This window comes from Populus alba, chromosome 13 (genome assembly GCF_005239225.2).
Source record: "Populus alba chromosome 13, ASM523922v2, whole genome shotgun sequence".
NCBI classification, from domain to species: Eukaryota; Viridiplantae; Streptophyta; class Magnoliopsida; order Malpighiales; family Salicaceae; genus Populus; species Populus alba.
The window spans coordinates 4,874,250-4,899,327 of NC_133296.1; the positions used below are offsets into that span (position 1 = coordinate 4,874,250).

At 32.6% G+C, this 25,078-nt stretch overlaps 4 protein-coding genes across 5 annotated transcripts; 3 read left to right on the forward strand and 1 right to left on the reverse strand.

Annotated features, from left to right (window-relative positions):
- Window positions 1-2,469: 2,469 nt before the first annotated feature.
- On the forward strand, window positions 2,470-5,552 carry LOC118036429 (superoxide dismutase [Cu-Zn] 2). Of its 2 annotated transcripts, XM_035042122.2 has the most exons (7): window positions 2,470-2,594; window positions 2,698-2,799; window positions 3,215-3,310; window positions 3,396-3,427; window positions 3,753-3,828; window positions 5,011-5,064; window positions 5,237-5,552. In XM_035042122.2, exons 1-7 carry the CDS (start codon window positions 2,507-2,509, stop codon window positions 5,263-5,265), a joined length of 477 nt encoding a protein of 158 aa, XP_034898013.1. In that variant the 5' UTR covers window positions 2,470-2,506; the 3' UTR covers window positions 5,266-5,552. The 2 variants fall into 2 exon arrangements, with proteins under 2 accessions (XP_034898013.1, XP_073259986.1); XM_073403885.1 differs by lacking the exon at window positions 5,011-5,064.
- Window positions 5,553-6,773: 1,221 nt separating this feature from the next.
- LOC118036428 (eukaryotic translation initiation factor NCBP) lies at window positions 6,774-10,044 on the reverse strand. Its single transcript, XM_035042120.2, has 6 exons — window positions 9,735-10,044; window positions 8,732-8,827; window positions 8,504-8,608; window positions 8,296-8,373; window positions 7,389-7,508; window positions 6,774-7,189 (listed from the first exon to the last, which is right to left on the reverse strand). Exons 1-6 carry the CDS (start codon window positions 9,882-9,884, stop codon window positions 7,058-7,060), a joined length of 681 nt encoding a protein of 226 aa, XP_034898011.1. The 5' UTR covers window positions 9,885-10,044; the 3' UTR covers window positions 6,774-7,057.
- A 3,243-nt stretch (window positions 10,045-13,287) lies between these two features.
- On the forward strand, window positions 13,288-19,663 carry LOC118036427 (5'-adenylylsulfate reductase-like 5). The gene is made up of 4 exons (XM_035042119.2): window positions 13,288-13,972; window positions 18,116-18,297; window positions 18,543-18,667; window positions 18,962-19,663. The coding sequence occupies exons 1-4, from the start codon at window positions 13,823-13,825 to the stop codon at window positions 19,387-19,389; spliced, it is 885 nt and encodes a 294-aa protein (XP_034898010.1). The 5' UTR covers window positions 13,288-13,822; the 3' UTR covers window positions 19,390-19,663.
- Window positions 19,664-22,475: 2,812 nt separating this feature from the next.
- LOC118036425 (uncharacterized) lies at window positions 22,476-24,817 on the forward strand. The gene is made up of 2 exons (XM_035042117.2): window positions 22,476-23,871; window positions 24,422-24,817. The coding sequence occupies exons 1-2, from the start codon at window positions 23,089-23,091 to the stop codon at window positions 24,536-24,538; spliced, it is 900 nt and encodes a 299-aa protein (XP_034898008.1). The 5' UTR covers window positions 22,476-23,088; the 3' UTR covers window positions 24,539-24,817.
- The last annotated feature ends 261 nt before the right edge of the window (window positions 24,818-25,078 follow it).

Consider the following 25,078-nt stretch of genomic DNA (forward strand, 5'->3'; position numbering starts at 1 on the left):
CACAAAAGAATAAATAAATTTTAATAGAGTTTCTAAAAAAATTAAAAAAAAAATGTTTTAATTGTAGAAAAGATTAACTTTTTTTTAAATAGATTTTGTACTTAACCAATGTTTTTAGAATAAATTAAAAAAAAAACAATTAAATCCTGCTTATCAAGAAACACTTGCAATTAAGAATCCCAGTCTAGATAAGTTTTTTTTCTCTTGATTTTTTTTTAATTTCAAAAAAGAATAAATAAATTTTTTAATTCAAAATTAAAACTGTTTTTTTTATATGTATAAAACTTTAATGCAAAAAAATACAACACATACATATTTTTATCATTTGAAAGGTGGCAGATTTTTAAAAAAGCTCCAAATTTCAGTTCATTCTGGCAGTGTACGCAACTTATCAATAATTCAAACAATCCGATTTAAATCTTTATTGTGCTTGATTTCACACAAGGTGAATTTGTGCAAATATCCAGGAGAATAACACAAGAGTTTATGAAGAAAATTGAAGGATAAATGTAATGGAGTACGTTTAAGATTGTAAAACTTTATTAATGCACTAATTCGGACACTATATTATTGGCTATTAGCATATTTTTAAAAAGAAAATATTAGGGAAATAACATAAATAAAATAAATAATCAAATAGTTAGAAGAATATGACATTTATAATTTGTCGTTTTTAAATAAGTAGGAAAAATAGAAAAAAAAAAAAAAAAGGAATTGTTTTTTAAGACACATCAATAATCTGATTACAACATCACTTATACCCTCGAAATAATATCAATAAGACAAACCTAACGATACCAAAAAAAATCATCAATAATGATCCAGTGAGTTCACACTTATTACTAAAAACAAGTGAGTCACCTTTTATTTTTAGACCTATTTGGATCATAATTGGTGATTTTTTTTAGTGTTGTTTCGATTTATCTTGTTAAAATTTTTTTGTTGGTATTAATAATATAATAATTAGAGATTTCGATATATCACTAAATTTTTTTTCTTTGTTTTCTTTTTTTTTGGTCCATTTAATATTTTTTTTTATTAAATGTTGTTATTTTAAATAAATAACGATAAGTTATAAATATTGTGTTTTTTTAATTATAATATGTATAAACCATTCTATTTCATTATTTTTTAATTATGTTGTTATATCAATATTTTTAATTTACTGTATTAATTGAAAAAATAATCCATATGATTAAAGCAATTTGTGGGCTTGTTATCTCCCTAGGAACAACTAAGCAATTAAACCTTTGAATTTTTTGTTATGACGAGGTTTCAACTTTAAACTAAGTCTCTCTCTCTTAAATAGATTACACGCACGTTTTAATTTTTTTACTTTATTCTAACATGTCACATTTAAGACACACTTCAATCAATAATTGAACTAATCCACTTACATTTTTCTATTATATATATAAATAGTGTGCCATTTGCCAAGTAAGTGGATAGGTTCAATTATTGGTGAAAGTGTGTCTTACATGTATTTTTTATTTGAAAATATATTAAAATAATATTTTAAAAATTTATTTATAATATCAACATATTAAAATAATTTAAAATATATATAAAAAATTAATTTAAAATTAAAAATACAGTTGGACAATAATTCCAAACAGAATCTTATTTATAATATGTTTTTCTGCCTGCAAAACTGACATAACATAGTATTTTAAATGAAGAAATTCAGTTAATCGATTCTACTATTTTTTAAATTTATTTTATTAAACATAAATACTAACTATATAAACAGCTATATGTGGTGACATCCAGGGATAAAATTAGGAAATTTGAAGAGAATAGAGATTGAGGTGGAACATTAGTAAACCTAGACGGCTAAAAAATAAGTAATATTATAATCTTTCTGGTATTCAGAAAACTAAGGGCGCTTTCTGTTTTTAAGAAGTGGCTTATCCAACAAAGAGAGTAGGAATTTTTAATAATATATTATCAATGTTATATAATATACTTACTAGAAAATTAAAAACAAATATATATTAATATATATTAAAATACATAAAAACCAGTAAGATCCTACTTTTAAAATGAAATTTATGCGCGGTTTTTTTAATTTATGAAAGTGTTAGTTAATTTATGTATATATTTAATTAATTTTTATGAATCTTAAAATAATGACCAAAGGTAAAATTCCTATCAATATTAACAACTATATTTTTTTTCTTTATTTTTTAAAAAAAAACTTCTTTATGTGTGAGTGAATTACTATTTCTATTTTTTTTTAGATTAATGTAAATATTTATTTAATTTTTGTATATTTTAATTCTATAGATTATAAAGTTAATAATTATATAAAGCTTTTAATAATTTTGATATTTGTAGAATTTAAATTAGAAATATTTAAAAAATAAACTTAAAAAATGATTAGTTAAATATATATGGAGATTATTTGTATTTTTTTTCCTTCGATTTTTATATTTATAATAATATATATAAATGTCTTACATTTTAAAACCTGAGAAGCATAAGGAACAGTGGCAGCAAAGATAAAATGGCAACAGGCTCTGTGAAAGCGGTGGCTCTCATCACCGGAGACTCCAATGTTAGAGGCTCTCTTCATTTCATTCAAGAACCAAACGGTCTCTCACACACTTTCTATCTGTATTTTGTTTAGAAAAGAAAGCATGGTTCTTTTCTTGATTGTATCTGCATGAAACAAGATATATGTATGTGTGTGTACAGGGGCAACACATGTGACAGGGAGGATTACTGGCTTATCTCCGGGCCTTCATGGCTTTCATATTCATGCTCTTGGTGACACCACCAACGGCTGCAATTCCACTGGTACTCTCTCCTTCTGTATAAATGTTTGTGTTGCCACTTGTCTTTGGTTGACGTTTACCGTTTCTTAAATTCTATAAGTGGGGTTTTTTGTTGGCTGGCTGCTGTATATATGCACGGCTATTTGTAACTATCTTGTTGAATTTGAACTGGGATTTTAAAATTAGAGCAGTAGGTGCTGATTTTTGGATCATGATGATTATCTTTTAAGTGGGTTATCTTCTACTGATTGCAAGATTATGTTCTTGTTGTTATTGTTGGCACTTATTTTGAAATTTGAGTTTTAATTTAAAGTCTTGCAACTCCATTTTGATTTTAGGCTCAGAAATTTCTTATCTTTTATGTACCTTTTGCTTTGGATTGCTGCAGTTTTAGTCCATGGTAGTAGAATCCTCTAATGATCTTACTTAAATGCTAGGACCTCATTTCAATCCATTAAAGAAGGACCATGGAGCTCCAAGTGACAACGAACGTCATGCTGGAGATTTGGGGAACATCACTGCAGGCTCTGATGGTATGAACCCTTTCTTAATTTCTATATGAATTTGGCAAATTGGAGAGCCAGGGACAGATTTTAGCTTCATTTTTTCATGCTGCAGGTGTTGCAGAGGTTTCAATCAAAGACTTGCAGGTATTAACAAATAACTATCGTAAGGGGTTAGATGGTAGTCTATTTTTTTAGAATTCTTTCAACTTTCATGCTCTTGATTACCTCATTCCTCTAGATGAACTTGAAAGTTTTTCGATAATTTGATGCTTGGTTTGGTATTGGCTCAAGTTATTTGATCTTGAAAGTTTTTGGAATTATCAAATGCCATGAAGCTCTCAGTCTAATGGTTTTGTGCCGGGTTGCACAGATGCCCTTGGTTTCTTCAATTCTTTGGTCTCAAAAACAATTTGACTCAGTGAATTTTCGGTTCAATTATTGAACGTCTCTCTCTTGGTTTTGCTTCTAGATACCACTGAGTGGGATGCATTCGATATTGGGGAGGGCTGTTGTTGTGCATGCTGATCCTGATGATCTTGGAAAAGGTAAAGGCTTCTAGATTTGGTTTCAATATATTTGTGCCTTGTAAAATTCGTATCCGGTTATGCTTGTATATACATGCTTAATGTTAGCAAGCAACTTGAGCGCCCTTTAGTTTTTAAGCTGCTGTAGACTAGCTTATATCTCTTGATTCAAACTTGCTTTCACTTCTATATGTTATTTTGCGTGTCATTTTTTTCCTGAGTTTATTGGATTAGGTAAGGGAGCCTATTGATTTCCTAATGTTGCTTGTTGCTTTCTTAAACTCTTCAAATTCAAGTGCATGTGTTTTGGGGATGAACTAGAGTGAGCACTGAATGGGTATTCTATGAAGTTCAGTTAAACATGTACATATTTATCAACTGTCAGTGCCCTCAACAGGCTTTCTACATAGGAAACATATGCATCATTATCCACGAGCTGCTAAGTTTATCTCAAATTCTGTTTTAGAATGATCATCTTGGCTTGTTCTTTCTCCATCAGAAACTTTGCCTGAAGCAGAATGAACTAATATCTGTGATTGTGTGACGTGAAGTAGTTTTATAGGGAATTTATAAAGTAGAAGAAAGTCCAAAAGAGTGATATATAAAAGATCTGTCTTGTAATGTTCCCGCTTAACTAGGGCTCTAGGAGACATTTTTGGGCATACTCTAGTGTCCATATTTTCAGCAAGAAATTGTGTAATTCACAGTTAAGCCACAAGTTCAGATGCATGCCTTGAACAGGCGTTTATCCAGTCAAATAGAAGAGATTTTTTGTTATTTGGCTCTACATGTGATAAGAGGATGGAGGAACTCATCATTACCGGGACATTGTCTAAATGGCTGGAGATTTATGGTGTACTATGTTTTTGGTGTTTAACATCAACTGAATTGAATTTGCTTAGAAGTAGAGCTACTAAATTTTTGGAGGCTGCACTACAGGAAACCTGTTACTACCTCTTTGTTGAATGGGGACTACTTGGAGAGTAGCGAACAACGGAACTTTTGAATAGGTTGAGATGCGATGCTGTAAACCGGAGTCATTTTCCTGATTAGTTGTTTGTTCACTTGAATGTCTACATCTCCAACATTTCTTTTGATCATTTTCTTATCTTGGAGTGAAACAATTGTCATATAGATGCCTGTTTTTTGTTTTTTTTACCTGTATTGAAACAATTTCTTAGAAAATCTCAAAATAATGGGCAGGTGGACATGAACTTAGCAAGACAACTGGGAATGCAGGTGCAAGGGTTGGGTGTGGTAATACTACCTTTTCTTATAAACTTTTCTGTGCTTTCTAACATTAACCTTTAGTGAGTAATATTCTGGGGCATGAGATGGAATGGAGTGAGTGTTGCATGTGATTTATTTTTCAATTAAAATCTTTTTGCTTATGCACAGAACCCTGACATTTGTTACATTATTTGGACAGGCATCATTGGGCTCAAATCATCTGTTTAGAGTTGATACTTGCTTTGATGGGTTACTTCATCAAGATGCCCTTCTGGTAAAAACTGAAGCAGGGAGAAGAAGAAGAAGAACATCCTTTTTAAGTTTTGCATGTGGTAGATGGTGTCATGGTCTCTGATGGGTATGCTCCTGCATTAATTTCTCTGGGATATGCAATGAATCCCTAATCTTTAAGAAGAAGAACAAATATATGATGTCTTGTCGCTCATTCCTGCTGTAAAAATCTCATGAAATTTATCTGATTACTGTTCTGAAATAAACATTTCGAATTCTCGTCACTGTCTGCCTTGTCATTTCCTCCTTCAGAGCAGTCGATAATTGCAGACATAATGCTCAAGCAATCGATCGGAAAGCATAATGTTTTATCAGGAGACGGTTGTGTCCCCAGGCCTTGATAAACCCCAGTGGCCAGGAAGGTTTAATTTTGCTATCTCATGCATATGATAGAAGCTCTCGCAGACTACTGAAATAGTACAGCAGCTCGCCTCAAGCTCCATCTCCTCCATTGGGAATAATTTTTTTTTTTTTTCTGTTTGTTTACTAAAAAGTAATTTTTTTGTTTATAAAATGAATTCTGAAAAAGTGAATTAATTTTTTTATGTTTGGTAATGTAATAAAAAATAAGTTGGAAAACACTTTCCAGTATTTGGTTATGTCATAATAATCAAAATAATTGAGATCAAATCTAAAAAATAAAAAAATAATAAAAAGATGAAGAAATTAAAATAATAATAATAATTAACATTTCATAAATTATTTTAAATAAAAATAAGTAACAATTAAAAAAATAAGATCAAATTTGATAGATAAAAATTTTCAATAAAAAAATGATAAGAAAAAAAACAAATAACAATTATAAAAATAAAGATCAAAATTAATATAAAAATTAAATTTTAAAAGATTAAATTAAAAAATAAATATTCAAAATAATATATATATATATATATAGCAATTAAAAGACCAAAAAGACCAAATTTGATATAATCAGTAAATAATATGATATTTCTAAATTTTTTTACAACTTTCAGAAAGTATTTTCCATTCAAATTTTTTCAAAAAAACACTTTTCTAAAAATTAAACTAAATTTTTCTTTAACTGAAAAATATTTTTTATTGACTAATTTTTTTAATAACAAATAAATATAAAAAGATTTCTTTTTCACCTTGAAAAAACAAAAATGTCCAAAGCTTTGTTCTTCCACCCACAGTCCCAAGACTCACCACTTGCCAAACTGATTTGGCACCAGTCCTCCAGTACCTACTATCCGAGGGTGAGACAACTCACCACCCCATTAACGCAGTTGCAGAACATAGATTGCCGAATAGATTTATAGAGTCCACCTGCGATTCAGTGCTGGCGCCACCACCATTGTGGCATTGACATTTGAAGTAAAAACCATAAGATAAAAAGCCGGATGTTCAATCTCTCTTTCCCCCTTTTCAGAAACAAATTCTAAGCAGGCCTAGCATTCAAAACTGATAAAAATGGACTACACCCAGATGTAACGAAACATTTTATTGCTAAACAAAGCTTGCATTCAGAATAAAAGTCCTTGCAACCGACCATAGTATCCAGAAGCAAAGCTACTAATTCATTAAAACCATCATTTAGTTTAGCTTGATACAGTCTACGCTTCAACTACATGATATGAAGGCGACAACCACACAGGTTGCTAAGCTGTAATAAGAATGAACAACTTGATCAGAGAAGGAATTCTGATGTGAAGCAAGGGGCCTGGGACCTCTGCACTGTTTCTCGTCCAGCATGTAGTTCAGAATACTTCTACCCTCTCAACCATGTGTTTCTGTATGATGAGTTGTCTCGCAGAGAAGCATCATGGGGCTTGTAATCCATTACATAGCTGTGGGGAAGCTTCAAGTGCCTTTTGATTGAATCTCTTAGAGCCATCACGCCCTGCAGAAGAAAATAAGTGTTCACTTTTTTTCTTTAGGACACAAGAGGAACGTTCTTAATTGAATGCAAAAGGAAAGGATATAGATGAAAATTAAAGTTCAATACATTACAAGATAGAGGAAAGAGTAGAACACTACAATTAGCAAGAGGAAAGAGTGGAACACAACAATTAGAACAATAGCAACTAATATTGACTAACTTGACGATCTGATGCATTGCGATTCCACACACTAAGTATATCCTCATTGTAACGGATGCTTAGCACTGCACCGCATATGTCATCACTGTAATCAAGTTGATCACCAACCAGGGCAAGAACCTGTAAGAGCATTTGCAAGTAGAATTCAATACCAGATACAGAAATGCCAACTTAAAGGAAAGGCTACAATTGAACTACAAAACACTTCTTTCCAATATAGGCAGGGGGGACCAAACTTTGCAGCTAAAATCTAGGATTTCAGCTTCACTGCTGACAACCACACCTACAAAAGCAGCCAGTACATTCTATCGTCCATGACCTCAACTGCATTGACGATTTAAAACAAAAAAAAAGAAGAAAAAGTAGCTATATAAAAGCAGTTACAGATTCAAAACCACAGAATCCAAACCCTTACAGTTTCCTTTTCATAGCTTATGAAAACCAAGGTTTGCTGCAAGGATGCAAGCAAATAACCCAATCCAGCTATGAAACTAATAAGACCTCGATATGTTACCAGTCATTATCATGTGGTGGTTGGTTTGGTAACGAACCAGGAAATTCATGAGTTCAAGTCCCATAACATCCATTTTTTGGATAAAAATGACCAAAACAGATAAATATAACATGAAACCAGCCAGGAAATTCATGAGTTCAAGTTCCATAACATCCATTTTTTGGATAAAAATGATTCAAAACAGATAAATATAAAATGGCATGTGCCAGAAATAACAAATGGTATCCATACAACATGCTGTATGCATGTGCGTGCATAGTCAAACAAAACTTCCAGGATTTGGTGATGAAAATCCAACTATGTTCATCAAAAATTTCAAACATCAAACTTAACAAGATAATCGAGTTTTTGCATGATGCCAGCAAAGAAAAGTTAATTCCAGCTTCCTCTTACCAGATCCTCCCAAAAGCGACCAGAGACAACCTTCTTGAATCTTATGATCCACTTGCCACCATTGCAGTTAGCAGAGTCCTAAAAAATAACAAATGTCAAGAGTTTTTTTCGTTCAAATTCAGCGTAACATTAGAAAGTTCTCAACAACTATGATGTGATTAAATTAAAGCAAAAAATAGCTATTGCAACTTCAGGTTTGCAACATTACCTCCCATAGAGGACGGATTCCTTCCTTGAAAAGATGCAGATCAGTTGGGCTTGGCAGTAAAGAAGGTCGAGCCAGGTGGCAATAGCAGACCCAAAAACCTTCAACCTGCATGCCCATAATGCCAAAAGTCCAGTCAGCAAATGAATCAAGAAAAAGAACATCTATTTACATGAGGGTATATCTCAACTAATATATTACCAAACAATCTAAAATTACAATAGAACTTACAGTACTGAACTCAACGATTTTCTTTATATTGTCCTCATATGATGTCTGTGTTCGAACCCCTGGCGTTCGACGAGTGTACCAAAACATGAACTTGTTCTGAACATAAACAAGTCAGAGCAAAATAAGCAAGTACTTAAACAGACTCATTGTGAATTATATCAAGAGAAGAGCTACATATGGTAATATTAAAATTATCAGCAAAGGTAACTATGCTCTCATATTGTACAATCAAACAATCAATAAAACATAAAACCCTAGTTTTACTGCAAGGTTTATGTAGGCCTCACACCTTCGTAACATACTGGTAAGCATGGATCTATTTACTGTGCAAGGAGAGAAGTTAAAATGCTTCCACTAGCACAAACACAAATCACGTGGGTAAGAAGATATGCAACAGACAACAGGTTTTTCCCTCAGCAATTTTCCTTGCAGAGCCACGTGAAAATGGTTTCGAAAGGAAAACAAAATGCTTCTTTGAAACAGCACCAGGAGCTGAGTTTTGAGAAGCAGGAGAACTACAGCTAGGGGTGATAAATAGTAGTATCTTCTTTCTGCTTCAATCACTTGGGGACCATATGGTTTTTTAAAAACTACACTTGCTCCTCCCCCACCTTGTTTCTAAGAATCACGATTCATTATAATCAAGTTTTGAATTTTAATCAATTATCTACATAATTAAGCTAGCATGTATGAGCTTCCAAGCTCAATTTTTGAGCTAAGAAATGCAACTGGAGCTGGAAAGCACACGTGGAGATTTGGGATTGGTTAAAATAAACAAATGAAATGAAAATGTAGACTTAGAAAAAAACCTAACTCAGCCGGACTTTGCAAAAAATTGTAAACAATCAAATTGAAAAGCCAAAATACTAACCACAAATTATACGAAAAAAGATAAGACGAATCACAAAAACCCATCGCAGAAAAACTACCAAATCGCAACAATCTAAGAAAAAAAGCAAACACGCATAAGAGAGGGTGAAAGAGAGAGAGAGGGATTGAGAACCTTGAGAGGATGCAAACCAGCTTTGAGTTCGCGTGCTTGGCGTTCTTCGGATTCTTTATCGATGATATCAGTTGTTGAAGATGAATCAGGTGTCGCTGTTTGTGAAATGTTATTGTTGTTTTCTGGTTCCTTCTTCTCTGAGATCTCCATTTTTTAAATTTAAATTCTAATTATTCAAAGCCAAGAACAAACCCTAATTAGTACGGCCTTATTTCTCTATTTATATTTATGCTTCTCACAAATTTGGAGGTCCAGATAAGAGAAAAGGAGGAAGACGAGACTACACAATACAATACAATACAATCCGACTTTTTAAATCGACTCATCTACACTCTACACTATACGAGCCCTTCATTTTTTTTTTTTTTTTTTTTTTTATCATATTTCACGCTGAACGGGCTAAATGTCCACCTTTCTGTTTGTATTAGGGCCTCGACCCTGGGCTTCATGGGCCTCTGCCTTTTCCTTTTCCTTTTTGTTTTTGCTTAAATAATTCATGATAATTTTATGAATCTATGATTTTCTAATTGATAAATTAATTTACGATTGTAATATCATACAATACTAACATTATTAATTTTAAAAAAAATCAAATGAAGATGTGATTGTAGAGTTGATAAATGGAGCTTTTCATCCTTGTAAATCTTGTTTTCAATAAGTATTTTGAGTTATTTTAGACAATTTAAATGTGGAAATATATATATAAAATAGTGTATGTTAATATTAAAATCGATTATTTTGGTGGTTAAAAGTGATGTTAATAGAATTTTTTTTAATTATTTTTTAAATTAGAAACTAAAAATAAAGATATTAAAGTTTTGGATCAAAATTATTATTTTTTAAATCTAAAAAATTATAAGGTCTCAATTTTTATAGTTCAAAATATATGAGGACTAAATTGAACATTTCACCAAAATCTTGGAAAACACCACCCTTCTCCTTCATGTTTTTTAGACTTTTCTTTCAGTTTAATATCCATTAATAATTTTAGTGGGTGTTTGATATTGTGCCACAGTTATTAATGTTTGATAAGGTAAAATGACAATTTTTTTTCATGGGACCCACTTATAACTGTGGTGTGCCACAGGTTTCTGAGTCTGGAAATTAACATCAACAGTGAGCCTGCTCCACTGTTCAGTGAACAATGAACAGTGGAACCATGCTCCATTATAGCACTATTCACTAAAGTGAACAGTTGTGGTTTTTTTGTCCCTGAAAAACTAGTGCAATTAATTGATTTCACTCGCATTATTCACGTGAACGTAAACAATATTTTTTTTATTGTTAAAAAAAATAGTTTACGATGAATTAAATTTACTTGTACCGTAATCTCAATTTATTCCTAATAATATTTTATCTAATTTTATTACACACTCAAAAAATCATGAAACCTATAGTTCTTGTCGAATGAATTTTGTACGTAATGAAATTGTAAATTTTTTTCTAAAAAAATTGAGTTTTACTTGAAAAACTAGTATTTAATATTATTTATAACACTACATAAATTAGAAGGATATCACATGATGACGTAGCATTTGTGGAATTTGATCGCAATTCCAATTATGGTCTTGCCGGGTTCGACCCAGTTAAAAAAATTCAGTTTTTATTTTTATTTTAATTATGTTTTATTCAAAAAATTAGAAGGATATCACTTGATGGCGTAACAAAATATTCAGTTTTTGTTGTTGCGTGCTTAAGAAACCATGAAAAATATAGTCATTGTTGGATAGATTTCATATGTGATAACATTGCATATAGTTTAATGGAATAAAAAAAAATATTTGATATTAATATTATTTATTTCATAATGTAATAATAGTAGTTAAATCTACAATATTTAAATTAAAAATATTTTTTAATTATTTTTTAACTTCAGTTTGAAAAGCATTGTTTTATCCAAACACATTAAACTACTTTTTGTTTCAACCTCAATTCCAACCATAGTTTTAACCAAACATATATTTTTCCAAACCAACCTCAACTAAAAGTATTTTTTATAAAACAATTTTTTTCAAACCATAACCATAACAACAACCACAATATCAAACACACCTAGCCAAATCAGCCTTCAATCATGTCCGTACGTGAAGGAGCAAAAATATTTTTAAAAAGAAGAAAAAAAAGAGGAGGAAATGGACGGGGAAAAAATAATGGCATAGTGAATTCATAGTGCCCATGACTACACGCGTGTGTCTACCGTGCATGGGGGATCAATATTTCCTCTTTGCATTTTAGAATATTAATCCGTTTATTTACTGAAAAGTAGTATTTTTTAAATAAATTCTAAAAAAAATAAACTATTTTCTAATATTTGGTAGTGTAATAAAAAATAAATTGGAAAATATTTTCTAGTGTTTGGTTATGTCATGGAAAATGAGTTGGAAAATAACTTATTAATGTTTTATTTTTCTCAAGTTTATTAAAATAATGAGGAAGAAATCTTACAAATTAAAAAGTTGAATGAGAATGAAATTGAAAAAAAAAAATATATAATTTCATAAATTATCTCAAATAAAATAAATAATAATCAAAATAATAGAGATCAAATCTAAAAAATTAAAAAAATAAAAGATGAAGAAATTAAAATAATAATAATTAACATTTCATAAATTATTTCAAATAAAATAAGTAACAATCAAAAGAATAAGGATCAAATTTGATAGATAAAATTTTTTAATAAAAAAAATAAAAATAAAAAGCAAATAACAATTATAAAAATGAGGACCAAAATTAATATAAAAATTAAATTTTAAGAGATGAAATTGAAAAATAAATATTCAAAACAAAAATATATTTAGCTATCAAAAGTTTGAAGACCAAATTTGATATAATCAGCAAAAATAATATGGCATTTCTAAATTTTTCACAACTTTCAAAAAGTGATTTCCGTCCAAATTTTTCAGGAAAATAATTTCCTAAAAACCAAACCAAATTTTTCTTTGATTGGAAAGTGTTTTCTGTTGACTAACTTTCCTAACGGTAAATAAACATAGAAAAATTTGAAAAATGATTTTCCAAAAACTATTTTTTCAAGAAATAAACATAGCTTTAATACTAATTACAATGCCTACCACTGTTTATTCCTCAGATATCCTTTTTTTCCCCTTTTTTTCCCATTAAATATTGTGATACTTTTCAATTGGTCTAATATTTTGGTCACGAAAACTTTAATCATTGTTCTGTTTATTTTTATATTATAAAAGTTTTTTTTTGAATTGTTTTTTTTTAAATTAATATTTTTTCAAGTGTTTTTAGATTTTTTTATATATTAATATTAAAAATATATATATTTTAAAGAATATATATTATTTTAATATATTTTTAAATAAAAAATATTTTAAAAAATAACAATAACTACTCTATAGAAACAAGCAACTGACACCTTAACCTTTTACATATTCTTAAAATGATTAATCCAAAAGAAAATTCAAGAAATTAAAAACAGGAAAAACATGGTAAAAAAAAAAAGTCAACCACAGCAATCAGATAGTGCCGCACAAATATTTTTTGAAAAAAAGATAAAAAAAACAAACAAAAAAAAAAAAGCATAACCTTTAGAAAAAGCAAATATTCTTTCTTAAAAAATCCTTGAAAGCACCGAAAGAAAAAGAAAAAGAAAAAAGGGAGTTGAACAACCCTCCCACAGAAACATGAGCATGATGATGGCTATGGATATACATAAAAAAGGCATGGTATCACCCTTAGAACGCCATTTTTGACACCACCCCAAAACCCTAATAACCCTCCCCTCTCCTACAAGACACAGAACTTTCTGGATTTCTAAGAGAAAAGCCCTAATCAGTTTTGATTATTACCATTGTTGTCTGTTTATTATTAGTTGTTCTTTCTATTATATTATTATCATTGTTAAGACAAAAAAATATACCTATTAACTCACTATCCTACCTTAGTAGTAATAATTATGATTATGATTAATAAATCTAATCCTAATGATTAAGAAACCAAACCGCCTTCTAAATCAAGATCATCGCTTTATCCACCAATTCCTTTCCTTTCTCTCTTTATTTTTTCTGGGTTTTCAATTCTGAGATTTGACCTCTTGTTTTCATTTTCCACCTCTTTCTTCAATGGCTCTGCTTTCTATTCTCTTCTTGCTCTCTATTGGTGGGGCTTCTTCGGCATCAACCTTGTCTATTTGTCCTGATGAATCAGCTTTGTTTCTTTATGATATTCAATCTCAATGTCCTGTTTCGATCTCTCCAAATCCTCCTCTTCAGGTGCGTTTTTCTTTTTTCTATATGCTTCTACTTTTATTAATTTATACTTTCTCCTTTTTTATTGGTGGTTAGTTGTTGATTTCATGATATTTTTTCATCTGGGGTAGTTTTTATTTTTGTGGATTAATGGGTTCATGTTTTGATTTGATTTGTTTTCATGGTGTTTGTTGTTGATGATGTTGTTGTATTTGATCAAATTGCTTTATGTGTTTTTCTGCTTTTTGTATTTGATTGTTATTTGGCTTGTTGAGCAGTTCTTGTTGAATGTCACGTTTAGATTTTGTGAATTGGAATAGTAAATGTTAATGGGTTGACTTTGTTTTCTTTTCTTTTTTTTCGGTTTTCGGTTTTTTTTTTAGCAGTATTAGAATTTTTCACACTGAAAAAACAATGAAGTAGAATTTGGACCTTGAATGTTTATCTTTTATTTCCATTTCGTTTCTAGGAGGTTTGAATTTAAGTCCTTCATTTATTTACTTTTCATTTTTTAAAATTTGGGAGTACCTTTTAGTTTGAGTTATTTTTAATTTAATTGTTGTTCATGGACCAAGGGAACTATCAATTATCAATTGCACGAGGGCCGGGTCTACTTTTTTTTCAAAAAAAAAAAAAATGATGGTGTTGTGGAGCAATTGTATTTTTCGTTTTGAGGGGGTAATCTGGGACAACGTCTTTCCCTTCTTTTATAGATTGTCAGTAGTTAAAATCTTATCCCAAGCTGCTTCCTGTGCAAAAATTAAAGACTATGTGTAGTGAACTTTGACGTTCCAGATAATTCCTGGGACTAGAAATGTGTAAATCTGAAGAAGAAACAGAAGGAAAATGAACTCCCATAGACACGTGACAAATTTCAATAGCTAGGATGTTGTGTTAATTGTTTTATTTTCATCACCTCACAATTATTTTGGAATCTTGAGGAACTGGAGGTTGCAGAGGGTTATTGTGAATGGGAAAGCTGGATTAGATAGAGGCATTTATGTAGGAACATGGGACAGACAATGTAAGAGTGCCTCCTGGAGAAACTAGAAAGACATAATCATTATGAATCCACATGTTATGTGCCGTTCTAATGTTTTGGGGAAAAGAGGACATCTAACTTCCAATTTACAAGTGTGTAATCATATGATATCACCAATCTAGGTGCCTTCTCTTTGAACATTTTGCCTTCAGATTCTATTTCATGCAAAGATAGTGCTTCCTGATAAGTTTTTATATTGCTTCTTGTCTCTATTTGAAACAGTAAGCTAATAGAATCAACTTACAAGGGGGAGGGCCTGTTTCCTTCTTGAAGCTAGTTCCACCATCAATGACTCGTGCCTTTGTCATCTTTTGATCTATCAGAACTTGTTCCATAGGTCTAGGAAGACCCTAACCATTTCAAAACCTGCAGGAAAAAACATATCATTTTGAACGAAATTAAAATTGTTCTCATTATGGTTTGCTTGGTATGGTGATTTTATTTGGGGGGCAGACCTCAAAAATATAGGTAGTCTCAATGTTACCGCCAAACAATTTTTGGTATCAATTTTACTGTCAAACTTTTATAAATTTTTTTATTAAGGATTTCCATCCATTTTAAGGCTTTCCATCGGTATTTCCTTCCAAATTGTAATTTCTATTTGTGAGAAAAATCATTATATAAGGAACTTGTACTTGATGTTTATTGAGAAATCAAATAGCATAGTGGTAAAATCAATAGAAAAAATAGTTTGGGTGCAAAATTGATAATTCCCAATAATCTGCTGGTACATTTGATGTTTGTCCTTTTTTTGTGTGTGTGGGAAAGCCATAATATTATTTTATCCATTTCCACTCTCTCTCTCTCTTGATCCATGTGCGTTGAGAGGGGGTGGGGATGAGTGCATACATGTCACTCTTCTGTGGGGTAGCATTTGTTTAGGAGGATGACCGCACACTGCATTTTGTGTGAGCATCATCCTAACAACAATGGATTAATGAGAAATTATAACATTGAAACAAATTTTACATATTAACCAAATTTCTCTCAACTGGACAAGAGGGTATATTATATATCTGAGTTTTTCTCTCTTATGAATTACTTGTAATTGATGGTTGACAGGCTTTAGTCCATTATTCTAAATCGTGAACTTGAATGTGGTTACTGCAATGCTATGGTATCCTACATTCCAAACAGACGCATCTGTAATTGTTAGTCCTAGTGAAGTAGAGGGAAGAACAGAAGATAAACTGACAACTGGTCACTTGAGAAAATAGATGAATTATTCTTCCTTTTTCTTTGGATATTTCCATGTTTGTTTTGTTTTTGTACTTTACCTAAGATCATGTAGTCACTTGGAAACTGTTGACAAAAGACCTAATGCCTCAGTTTGGCTAGATAGAGTTAGTGGGATAAAAACTCAGTGTGACAACAATTACACTTCAGCTAACCTTGCACAGTTGTTGTGTATACATGCAACCTAACCTTTCTTTTGCTAGATAGAGGTAGTGGGATAAAACTCAGTCTGACAACAATTTCTCATTTGCTTAAGCTTGTACAGTTGTTGCACTGACATGCAATCTTTGCACATGAGATTTGCTTTCCACTGTTTTTGTTGTTTTTTGCCTGAAGAAATCTTGAAGATCATGAATAAATTGTTTTACAGTGTGGAGGTGGCTGTATGTGACTAGCACTGGCTCCTAACCTATTGAAACATACTCGAGTAGATTGTTGAATAATTATGGTGATGTCGGGGGGGCCTTGGGCTTTCTGTAATCACTCCTTTATTGCTGAGTTGAACTTTCAAACCCATTCGGTTTGGGGCACTTGAGTGAGGAATTTCTTGTACAGGATTTCCATGTACTTCTAAATATTATGAAACAACCGTAGCTTGTATCTGAATCGGATATGAAACACAACTTCCTTGTTGGAAGCTCACTTTTGCTATCATTCTCTGGAAATTGCTTTGGACGACTCCCACAAGAAAGGAAAAAGGTTTGTGAGGGAGAGAAAGAGAAAATAGAGAATGATGGGTGATATTGGAGGGATAAAATAGAGAACAAGTTAAGGCGCCATGAGGATGAATGACTGATGAAAAAAGGGAGAGAAAAACAGGGTCATATATTCTTATGACTTGTCAGAAGTCTAAATTTGTATCTGAGGGATAAAAAGGATATTGTGATAACTGAACTTTTGGACAAAATGAATGGAAGTGAAAGTCATAAATCCTTGGCACACATCAGAAATCTAATTTCATTTGAAGTAGAGAGCTCTACTAAGGGAGGCATTCAAATTATTTATAGCTCTATGGTGCTTAATCCAGTTGATGAGTCATAAGATTGTCATAGCTCCTAGCTTCTCAGTGGAGTTTATATTGGTTATGGAGCAGAACAGGCACAAGCTCACAGCATACTGTCAATAATCACTGGACATGATCCACCAGAGACTTCCTTCTGAGGGGGGACCAAATGAATGGATCATATGTTTCACCTCTTTAACAGTGTGTTTGAAACACATTCATGAATACCTCTTTAATGGTTTGTTTGAAACATATTCACGAATAAATTGAATTTGAAGTGAATTTATGTGGATTAAAAAGAGATTGAGTTATGAACTTTCTTTAGTGGACAACTTAAAAGTAAGGTAAAACTTCCATATTCACAAATCATGAGAGCATACACAGATTTTTATTTTTTTTAATCCACTTAAACAAGTTACAATGTAATTTGTGCACAGTAGATAGTTTCAATTCCAAATGCATAAATTGGTTTAAATAAATTCTGAACTGTTTGTTTGTGCCAATTCATGGGAATTTTAAAAAATGAAAAAGTTGGTTAGTTGTTTACTTGTGGGATTGTGGTACTTGTATGCTTAGCTCTTTGGTCATTTACATGTATTTCTTACCAAAAAAAATTTAACCGTCCCCAAGGTCTGGTTGCTCATTTTTTATTTATATGTAATTCAAAAGAGTTTATAAATGTCATTTCATAATGTCTTCCTACTCACCATCTTGTTCATGTAACTCGTAATAGAAGTCCAGTTTTCTGCCTTACGTACAGTATATTTTATGCCTTCATTTCTCAGATTTTACTAGGATAATCATTATTTTGTCTTTATTTGATTGGTCCAAATAATTCAAGCTTTGTATTAGTTTGTAGTGCTGAACTATTTACTTTCGTTAATAGGTGGATGGGGATTTCCTGGACAGAGCCTTAACTTCAAAACAGAGGAATGCTTATACTTCCGTACTCTTTTATGCTTCATGGTGTCCTTTCTCATGCAGTATGCTTCCAAAATTTGAAATTCTTAGTTCCATGTTCCCTCAAATCGAACATTTGGCTGTTGAACAATCTTCAGCTCTACCAAGGTGAAACACCACTATCCTGGCCTGCTTATAATATTTCCTCATCATTGTGGATGATGTGGCTATAGAGGCATACGACTCATTCCTCAAAGCCTAGTTTAAATTCGATTCTTTTTAATTGTCATCTTTTGATACTCATTGAATGTTTTATTGATTTTTTTTTGGAGATTTCTGTCAAACGCCATCAATCTTTGGCTAAGTTATCCTGTATTTTGTCTAGTGATAACAATGCCATATCTTTTTTGCAGTGTATTTTCAAGATACGGAATCCACAGCCTGCCTTCAATATTAATAGTCAACCAGAGATCAAAAGTGCTGTATAGAGGGCCAAAGAACCTTCAATCTCTTGCTCAGTTTTATAAGAAAACAACAGGTAGATTTGTTTTTCCGTGCCAAAAAGTTGTGTGCATTCTTACTGAGCTCACTTCCCATCTCTGCTTCCACCATTTTATAAGCATTGATCTCTTGGACCTGACTATGTTGTAAGATTCACACACATAAAGTGCTTTTATTAAATTGTAGTCAATATCAACCTTGCAGCACATTAAAAGTTGTCCAAGGTTTTATTAGTGCCCTATGATTACACATGATTTCCAGCAACATACAATAGTCGAGTCATCAATAAAATTTATGTGTCCTGTTTGTAACCTGACTGTCTGTGATTCAGGACTTGAACCAGTTCAACTTCTTACCAAAGATGACTCTTCTAGTACAGAGGGTCATGAAAAATCCATCTTGCAGCCATGGAATGGACCATCGTCGGAAGAGATAATAAAAAGGGAACCCTACTTAGCACTTGCTACATTGTTTCTCTGTTTGAGGGTGCTGCTATATGCATCTCCAAAAGCGTTGTCGCATCTCAAGGCTTTCTATGTCTCTTATATACCACATTTCAACTTGGAAATATTTGGAGAGACTAGCCAATTTTTTGGGCGTATCCTTCATATGATTGATGTGAGGAGGATCTGGACTAAGCTGAGATTATTCAAGACCAGGAATTTCCATGAACGTGCAAAAAATTGCCGGGTTTGGGCGTCTTCGCTGGCTTCTGTTTCTTTGGGTGAATCTTCTTCATCAACTAGGTCACAGTCCTGAGGCATATCCTGGTATCTCTTGGCACTTAAAATCAATGGTAGAAAGGAGCTTACTACTGTTAACATAATGTATTACAAGCAGAATTATTGTTCTGGGACAGGCGGTCTCTCTCACCCTATAAAATTTTACTACTAGTGATACTTGTGATGATGATAGCTGAAACCATTGTTGGCTGTTCTAGTTTTGGGATGGAGCAGAAAATCATGTAAATTTGAGAACAGCTTTCCCATTTTGTATATTATTTATCATTTGGAGGAACATCTTCACACTTAAATTGGATGTAAGCATACCAAGCTCTCTCTCTCTCTCTCTCGCGGCGCGCGCGCGCTAATGGCCGAAACAGACAGCAGGTTCAAAGTTTACGTTCAGACACTTGAAAAACAGGAGACTATAAATAGGTTTAAGATTTGATCAGGAGATCGATCCCAATCCGCAGGATGGAAAATATTTTCAAGTACATTGTCCATTAAAGTTTCTCTTTTTACCTCAGCTGTAGTGTTTTGACATAAAAAGAAACATTTTAATAGGAAAAAGCAACGATGCTATTGGAGTAATTATTAAGTATAAATGATTGGAGTTATTATTAAAAGGATAAATGAATTAGGGACATTGAGGTAATTGTACAAAAACCTGATAAGTATAAATAGAAAAGAAAAACAAAAGAAAAGAAAGAAGAAGAGAGAAAACCAAAAGAGAGGGACAGAAAGAAGAGGAGGTGAGAAAGAAAAATTAAGGAGATGAGATTTATAAGAAAAAAAACCCCTAATTTAAGATTTACACTTTGGCGGGTGTGAATAATTGTTGTAATTAGTTTGATTTTGAAATTGTTGAGGTTTCAAGGTTTTGAAATTTATGTTTTTGACTTTAGTTGATGGATTAATCAAAGTGTTATATGTTGGATGTTAATTGTTATTAGTATTTGAGGTTGTTAAATAGAATTTTTGGAGATTTGCCATTTTGAAAGAGATTAATGGATTGAGAATCTGAATCCCGATTAACGGATTGATTGGTTTATCTAACTTGATAAATTTGTTAGATTGTTTGAATTTGATCGATTGAAGGGTCATCTTTGATCAATTTATTGACTTGAAGCATTTTAATAGATTGATTAATAGATTTTGGTCGACTAGTTGACCAAATATAAAAGGTTAATCAATTCTTTTAGGATTGATCAATTTAAGATATATTTAGAATTGATGGGTAGATCCATTTCACTTTTATACATACATCTTGGCCTTAAATCTTAGAGTTGTAATCTCTTAAGTTTTATGCTTTGAGTATTTTTTAATATTTTTTTTTTTGTATTCAAATACTCCTGATACTCTACTTGTTAGGCATTAGTAAGATTCCGTTAACATTTGCTTTTGTATTTTTTTTGTTTTTGAGTTAATTAAGTGGATAATATTTCATATTAAAAGAGGAATAACAAAATTATTTGAATTGTTAATATGAAATGAATCATGCTTCTTGATAAAATATATATTACTTATTATCTCATGTATATGATAAAACATAAATTATTTATTGAAACTAATTTCTTGAGATGAGTCATTATGTTATTTTAAATTGATAGCTCGTTATTTGATTAATTATATAAATTGGGTCTTTAAAAATTATTTTTGTTTTGTTTGATTATAACTCTATAGCATGTCAATTAAAATACTCATGCTAACCGTGTTAGTTTTTGTACACTTTGTGATTCTAGACTTCAGTTAGTAGGGAAAGTCATCAACCTGTGATGACTGCTCATCCTATATTTTGAAGCATTATACTTATTATATTTTAATTTTTTTAACGAGTCTTGCCTTATAATATTTCTTGTTATGATATCATTATAAAACTTTCTTATAAAAACATAAATCCAAACTTATATATATATTTGCACAGGTAAGAAACTGGGAAGACACCTTATCTATATTCCAGTAATGAATCCGGTATTCCAGTCGTGACATCAGCAATGTAGTCTTTATGCAGGGTTTTTTTTTGGGGTTGCGGGGACGTGAAAATAACTACGCCGTTAAAGATGCACTGTACTCTGTTAGGCTTATCGCTTTATTGAAGTCCCCACTCCTCGTGCACCTGCCCCCCATGATTTCAGTGGTGGGGACGTCATCATGCCACCTTCCGGTCAATAGCTTTTCCCTTTGACGAAACCCTGATGCTCGGCATGGGCCATCTTTCCCTTTGATTGTGCTCGCCGTTACCGGCGAAGAAATCACTGCATTTATGGCAAGGAATACCCCCCCCCCTCCTCCTTTAGTTTACTCAACTCGACACGACTCCCTCTTGTTCTTAGCCAAATCAACACAGGCACCCCTCAACTTTTAGATCTTTTCAATTGAAGCCCCTTAAGTTTCTTTTTCGGATTTCAATCTCTGAATTTTATAAAATCTATACTTTAAGGGCTGTGTATTGTATTGAGATGCAATTAACTCCACTCAAAAGATAAATAAGATGACTCCACTTAATCTAGTTTATGAGGATATCTTGTACCATTATTGAAATTGAAAGAAAGATGGCCAAAAGTTTAATTTCCATAATTAGAAGGAGATTGTTAGTTAATATGTACACAAAATATATGAATATACAAGAGCATCCAATGTTCAAAAATCTAGCAATTTTCTCCCCCATTTTTTCTTCAATTTTCTCCACAACGTCATGAAAGGTATAAGGATCTAGAGATGGGATTAAAAAGAGAGGAAGGAATAAGATTTGGGTAGCCTACTTTGGCTGTTCTGATAATTAAAAAATAAAAAAATATATTTAAAAACAATTATTATTATCATAATATCAAATAATTATAAATGGCGAAAGCAATGTTATAGATGTTTATATAAATCAACCACCTTTGTGATTCAGCAGAATATCATGAAGAAGGCAAATAAGTAGACTCAACGACTATCAAATTTACAAATTATTAATTTTAACAACTTAATAAAAAGACACAAAAAGCCAATAAAGATTAAAGAGAGCTCCAGCCTATGGACAGTTGTATGGAGGCTTTCACTTTCATCTTTGCTGCTCTTCAATCAAGACCTACCCTATCACTTTCATTCCAAGCAAACATCTCCAAGCAACCGACGCCCTTCTCTTTCCTTCCTTCCCTACCTCTCCATGGCCATGAGAGTGAGACCATCGAAGGAATCTCTCGCAAAGACATTCTTCTCCTTCTCCCTCTCCCTCTCTAGGAATGTTCTTCAGAGGAACTTACGAACATATTTTTAACACGTACTGTTGGCACATTTTTTCTCCAAACTTGGTAGATTAAATTATTTAACAATCCAATATAGAATTGAAAAGAAATATCAAGGAAGCCTATCAAACAAGGCAATTCTATTCTCCAAAGTGGGTCCGATGGGCCACCACCGTGCCTTCTCGCCGCCCGTGGGAAGGATTAGCCTTCGAAACATCAAATAGCTATCCAAAAGAGCAAGCTGACACTCCAACTCAGAGCAAGAGGACACCATGGATTGGTGGCCTTGGCTTTTCTAGCACATCATGAAGATTCCACACTTCTTGCCTACCTTCGTAGATAGCTTGATCAAGTAACTCAACCCCCCCTCCCCCCTAAAAACAGATTAGCCATCATAGTAAATAAGTTAAAAGACGCTTGCCCAAATACTTATATATTAGAGATAGCCCTTCTTCTTCTTTTTTATCTATTTCTACTTCCAAGAGAAACTTCTCTCCTTCTATGTGATGGATCTTGAAGAGTGGGAGCTACTACCCCATGATGGGTTCATTGATTACCATGAAGATGGTGAAAAAAAGACTTTAGGGGCAAGCAAACGTAGTAGTCCTCGTCGTCCCAAGAGCTTGGTCAACATGAACTACTTCGTGTGCCCATCTTCACCACCGAAAGATTCTAGGCTGGTTCCTAATCAACTTGTCCCGGTTCCAATTCAGTTGGAGCCAACAACAACAGCTGGCAAGGATGTCCCAGAAGGTCATGTGATCTCAAAAAAAGAAGTGATCTCCGTGGTACCTATTGACCTAGGTGCTACGGTTCCTTCTGTGATCATGCCAGAAGTCAAAGATGCTGATCAAGACTCAGTTTCTCAAGTTTTCTTCAAGAAAATGAAGGAAAACGAATTTGTCGACATGAAATTGGACTCTCCAAAGTCCTCTAGCAGTAAGGGTGGCTTTGTGCCTCCTCAAATTGATGCTGGCGCTACTTTTAACTTTGAAGACCAAAGTGATCATCAGGGCTATAAAGGTGATCGGGAATTGGATGCCACCAACATTAGTTCTCCAAGGATCAAGAGCACCGGAAAAGAAAGTGGTTCAAAAGGGGAGGTGAGGTGGGAGGAGAATGGTGGTGGCTTGAATTTATGGAAGTTGAGCTTAACTGGGATTGGTGCTGTTTGCTCTTTTGGTGTTGCTGCTGCTACCATCTGTATTTTCATCTTTGGGAGCCACCAAAGAAACAAGCAGCAACAACAGAACCAAAAGCCGAGCTTCCAGATTTACACAGATGACAAGGTTTGGATTTTCTTTCTTTTTAAATTTGACACTCTGTTTTATTTCTCAATCAAGCATATATCTTTGAGCATATGCCAAATGTGCATGGATCATACGGTTGATTTCTTAATCTTGTTTTCCATGAAGTACTAAATGTTTTAGATCACAGAACTTGAAAATAAGTAATCAAATGTAGCATGATCAATCATTTGTATTTCAAACACATTTTGATTCACGCTCATCCTTGCTAGTAGATACGACATTTTTTCTCCCTCTCTCTTTGTGCTGGCATAGTTTTCAAAAAAGGGATTTGAATTTAAAGCACTGTAATCAAGTGGAAAATGTGATTAGTTATCAGGGTATGCTTTTGGCCATGATATGACAAGATCACTTTCTGATATCAATGGAATAATCACAGAGCAAAAACAGAGTATATACATTTATGAGGACTGACATGTATGAAGATACCCCAAATTACCCCATTTTATTTCTCATGTCTTTTATATACTATGATTTTTCTTCATTTTGGGGATTCTTAATCTATAGTATGCACTCACAACTGTGGTCACAGAGGATTGAGGAAGTGGTTCACCATGCAACAAAATTGAATGGAGCAATTTCAGTAGCAAGAGGAGCACCTATTGCTAGAGCTCACATTACCTACGGTGGTTACCATGGTGGTATCTGAGGCAGAAATCCCAGTTGCTCCCCTGCGTCAATTGTGGTTACTAAGTTTTACGAAGGGTGGTCTCCATATTTTATACATTAAAAATATGTGATCTTTGTGTAGATAATAGATTCCAGTGAATCCTGTATATATCTGAGATCCCTGTGGATGAGCCACTAGTTAAATGCTGGTATCTTGTACGTGTGATTACAGCACTAGCTGAAAGTTTGTATTGGGATTGACCCAAATAGTTAGTTTTCTGCTGCTACTCAAGCAATACTCTCTTTTTTTATTTCTTAACTATAGATGTTTAAGCCAGTTTACGTGCATTTCGACTAATCTCTCGAGACCTTTAAAGTAAGTTTGAAGCACTCGAATTAATAATCTTTGAATAACAAACCCGAAACTTGACCTGAAGATTTACTCAAGCAATGCTTAATTAATGATGGGAATGCCTTGAACAAGCAACCAGAGCAATTCCATAAATGTGCAGATATGGATGAGTGTGGGTGCAGTCAACTGATAGAATCATTTTTTATTTGCTAGTTGGCCTCTGTTGTG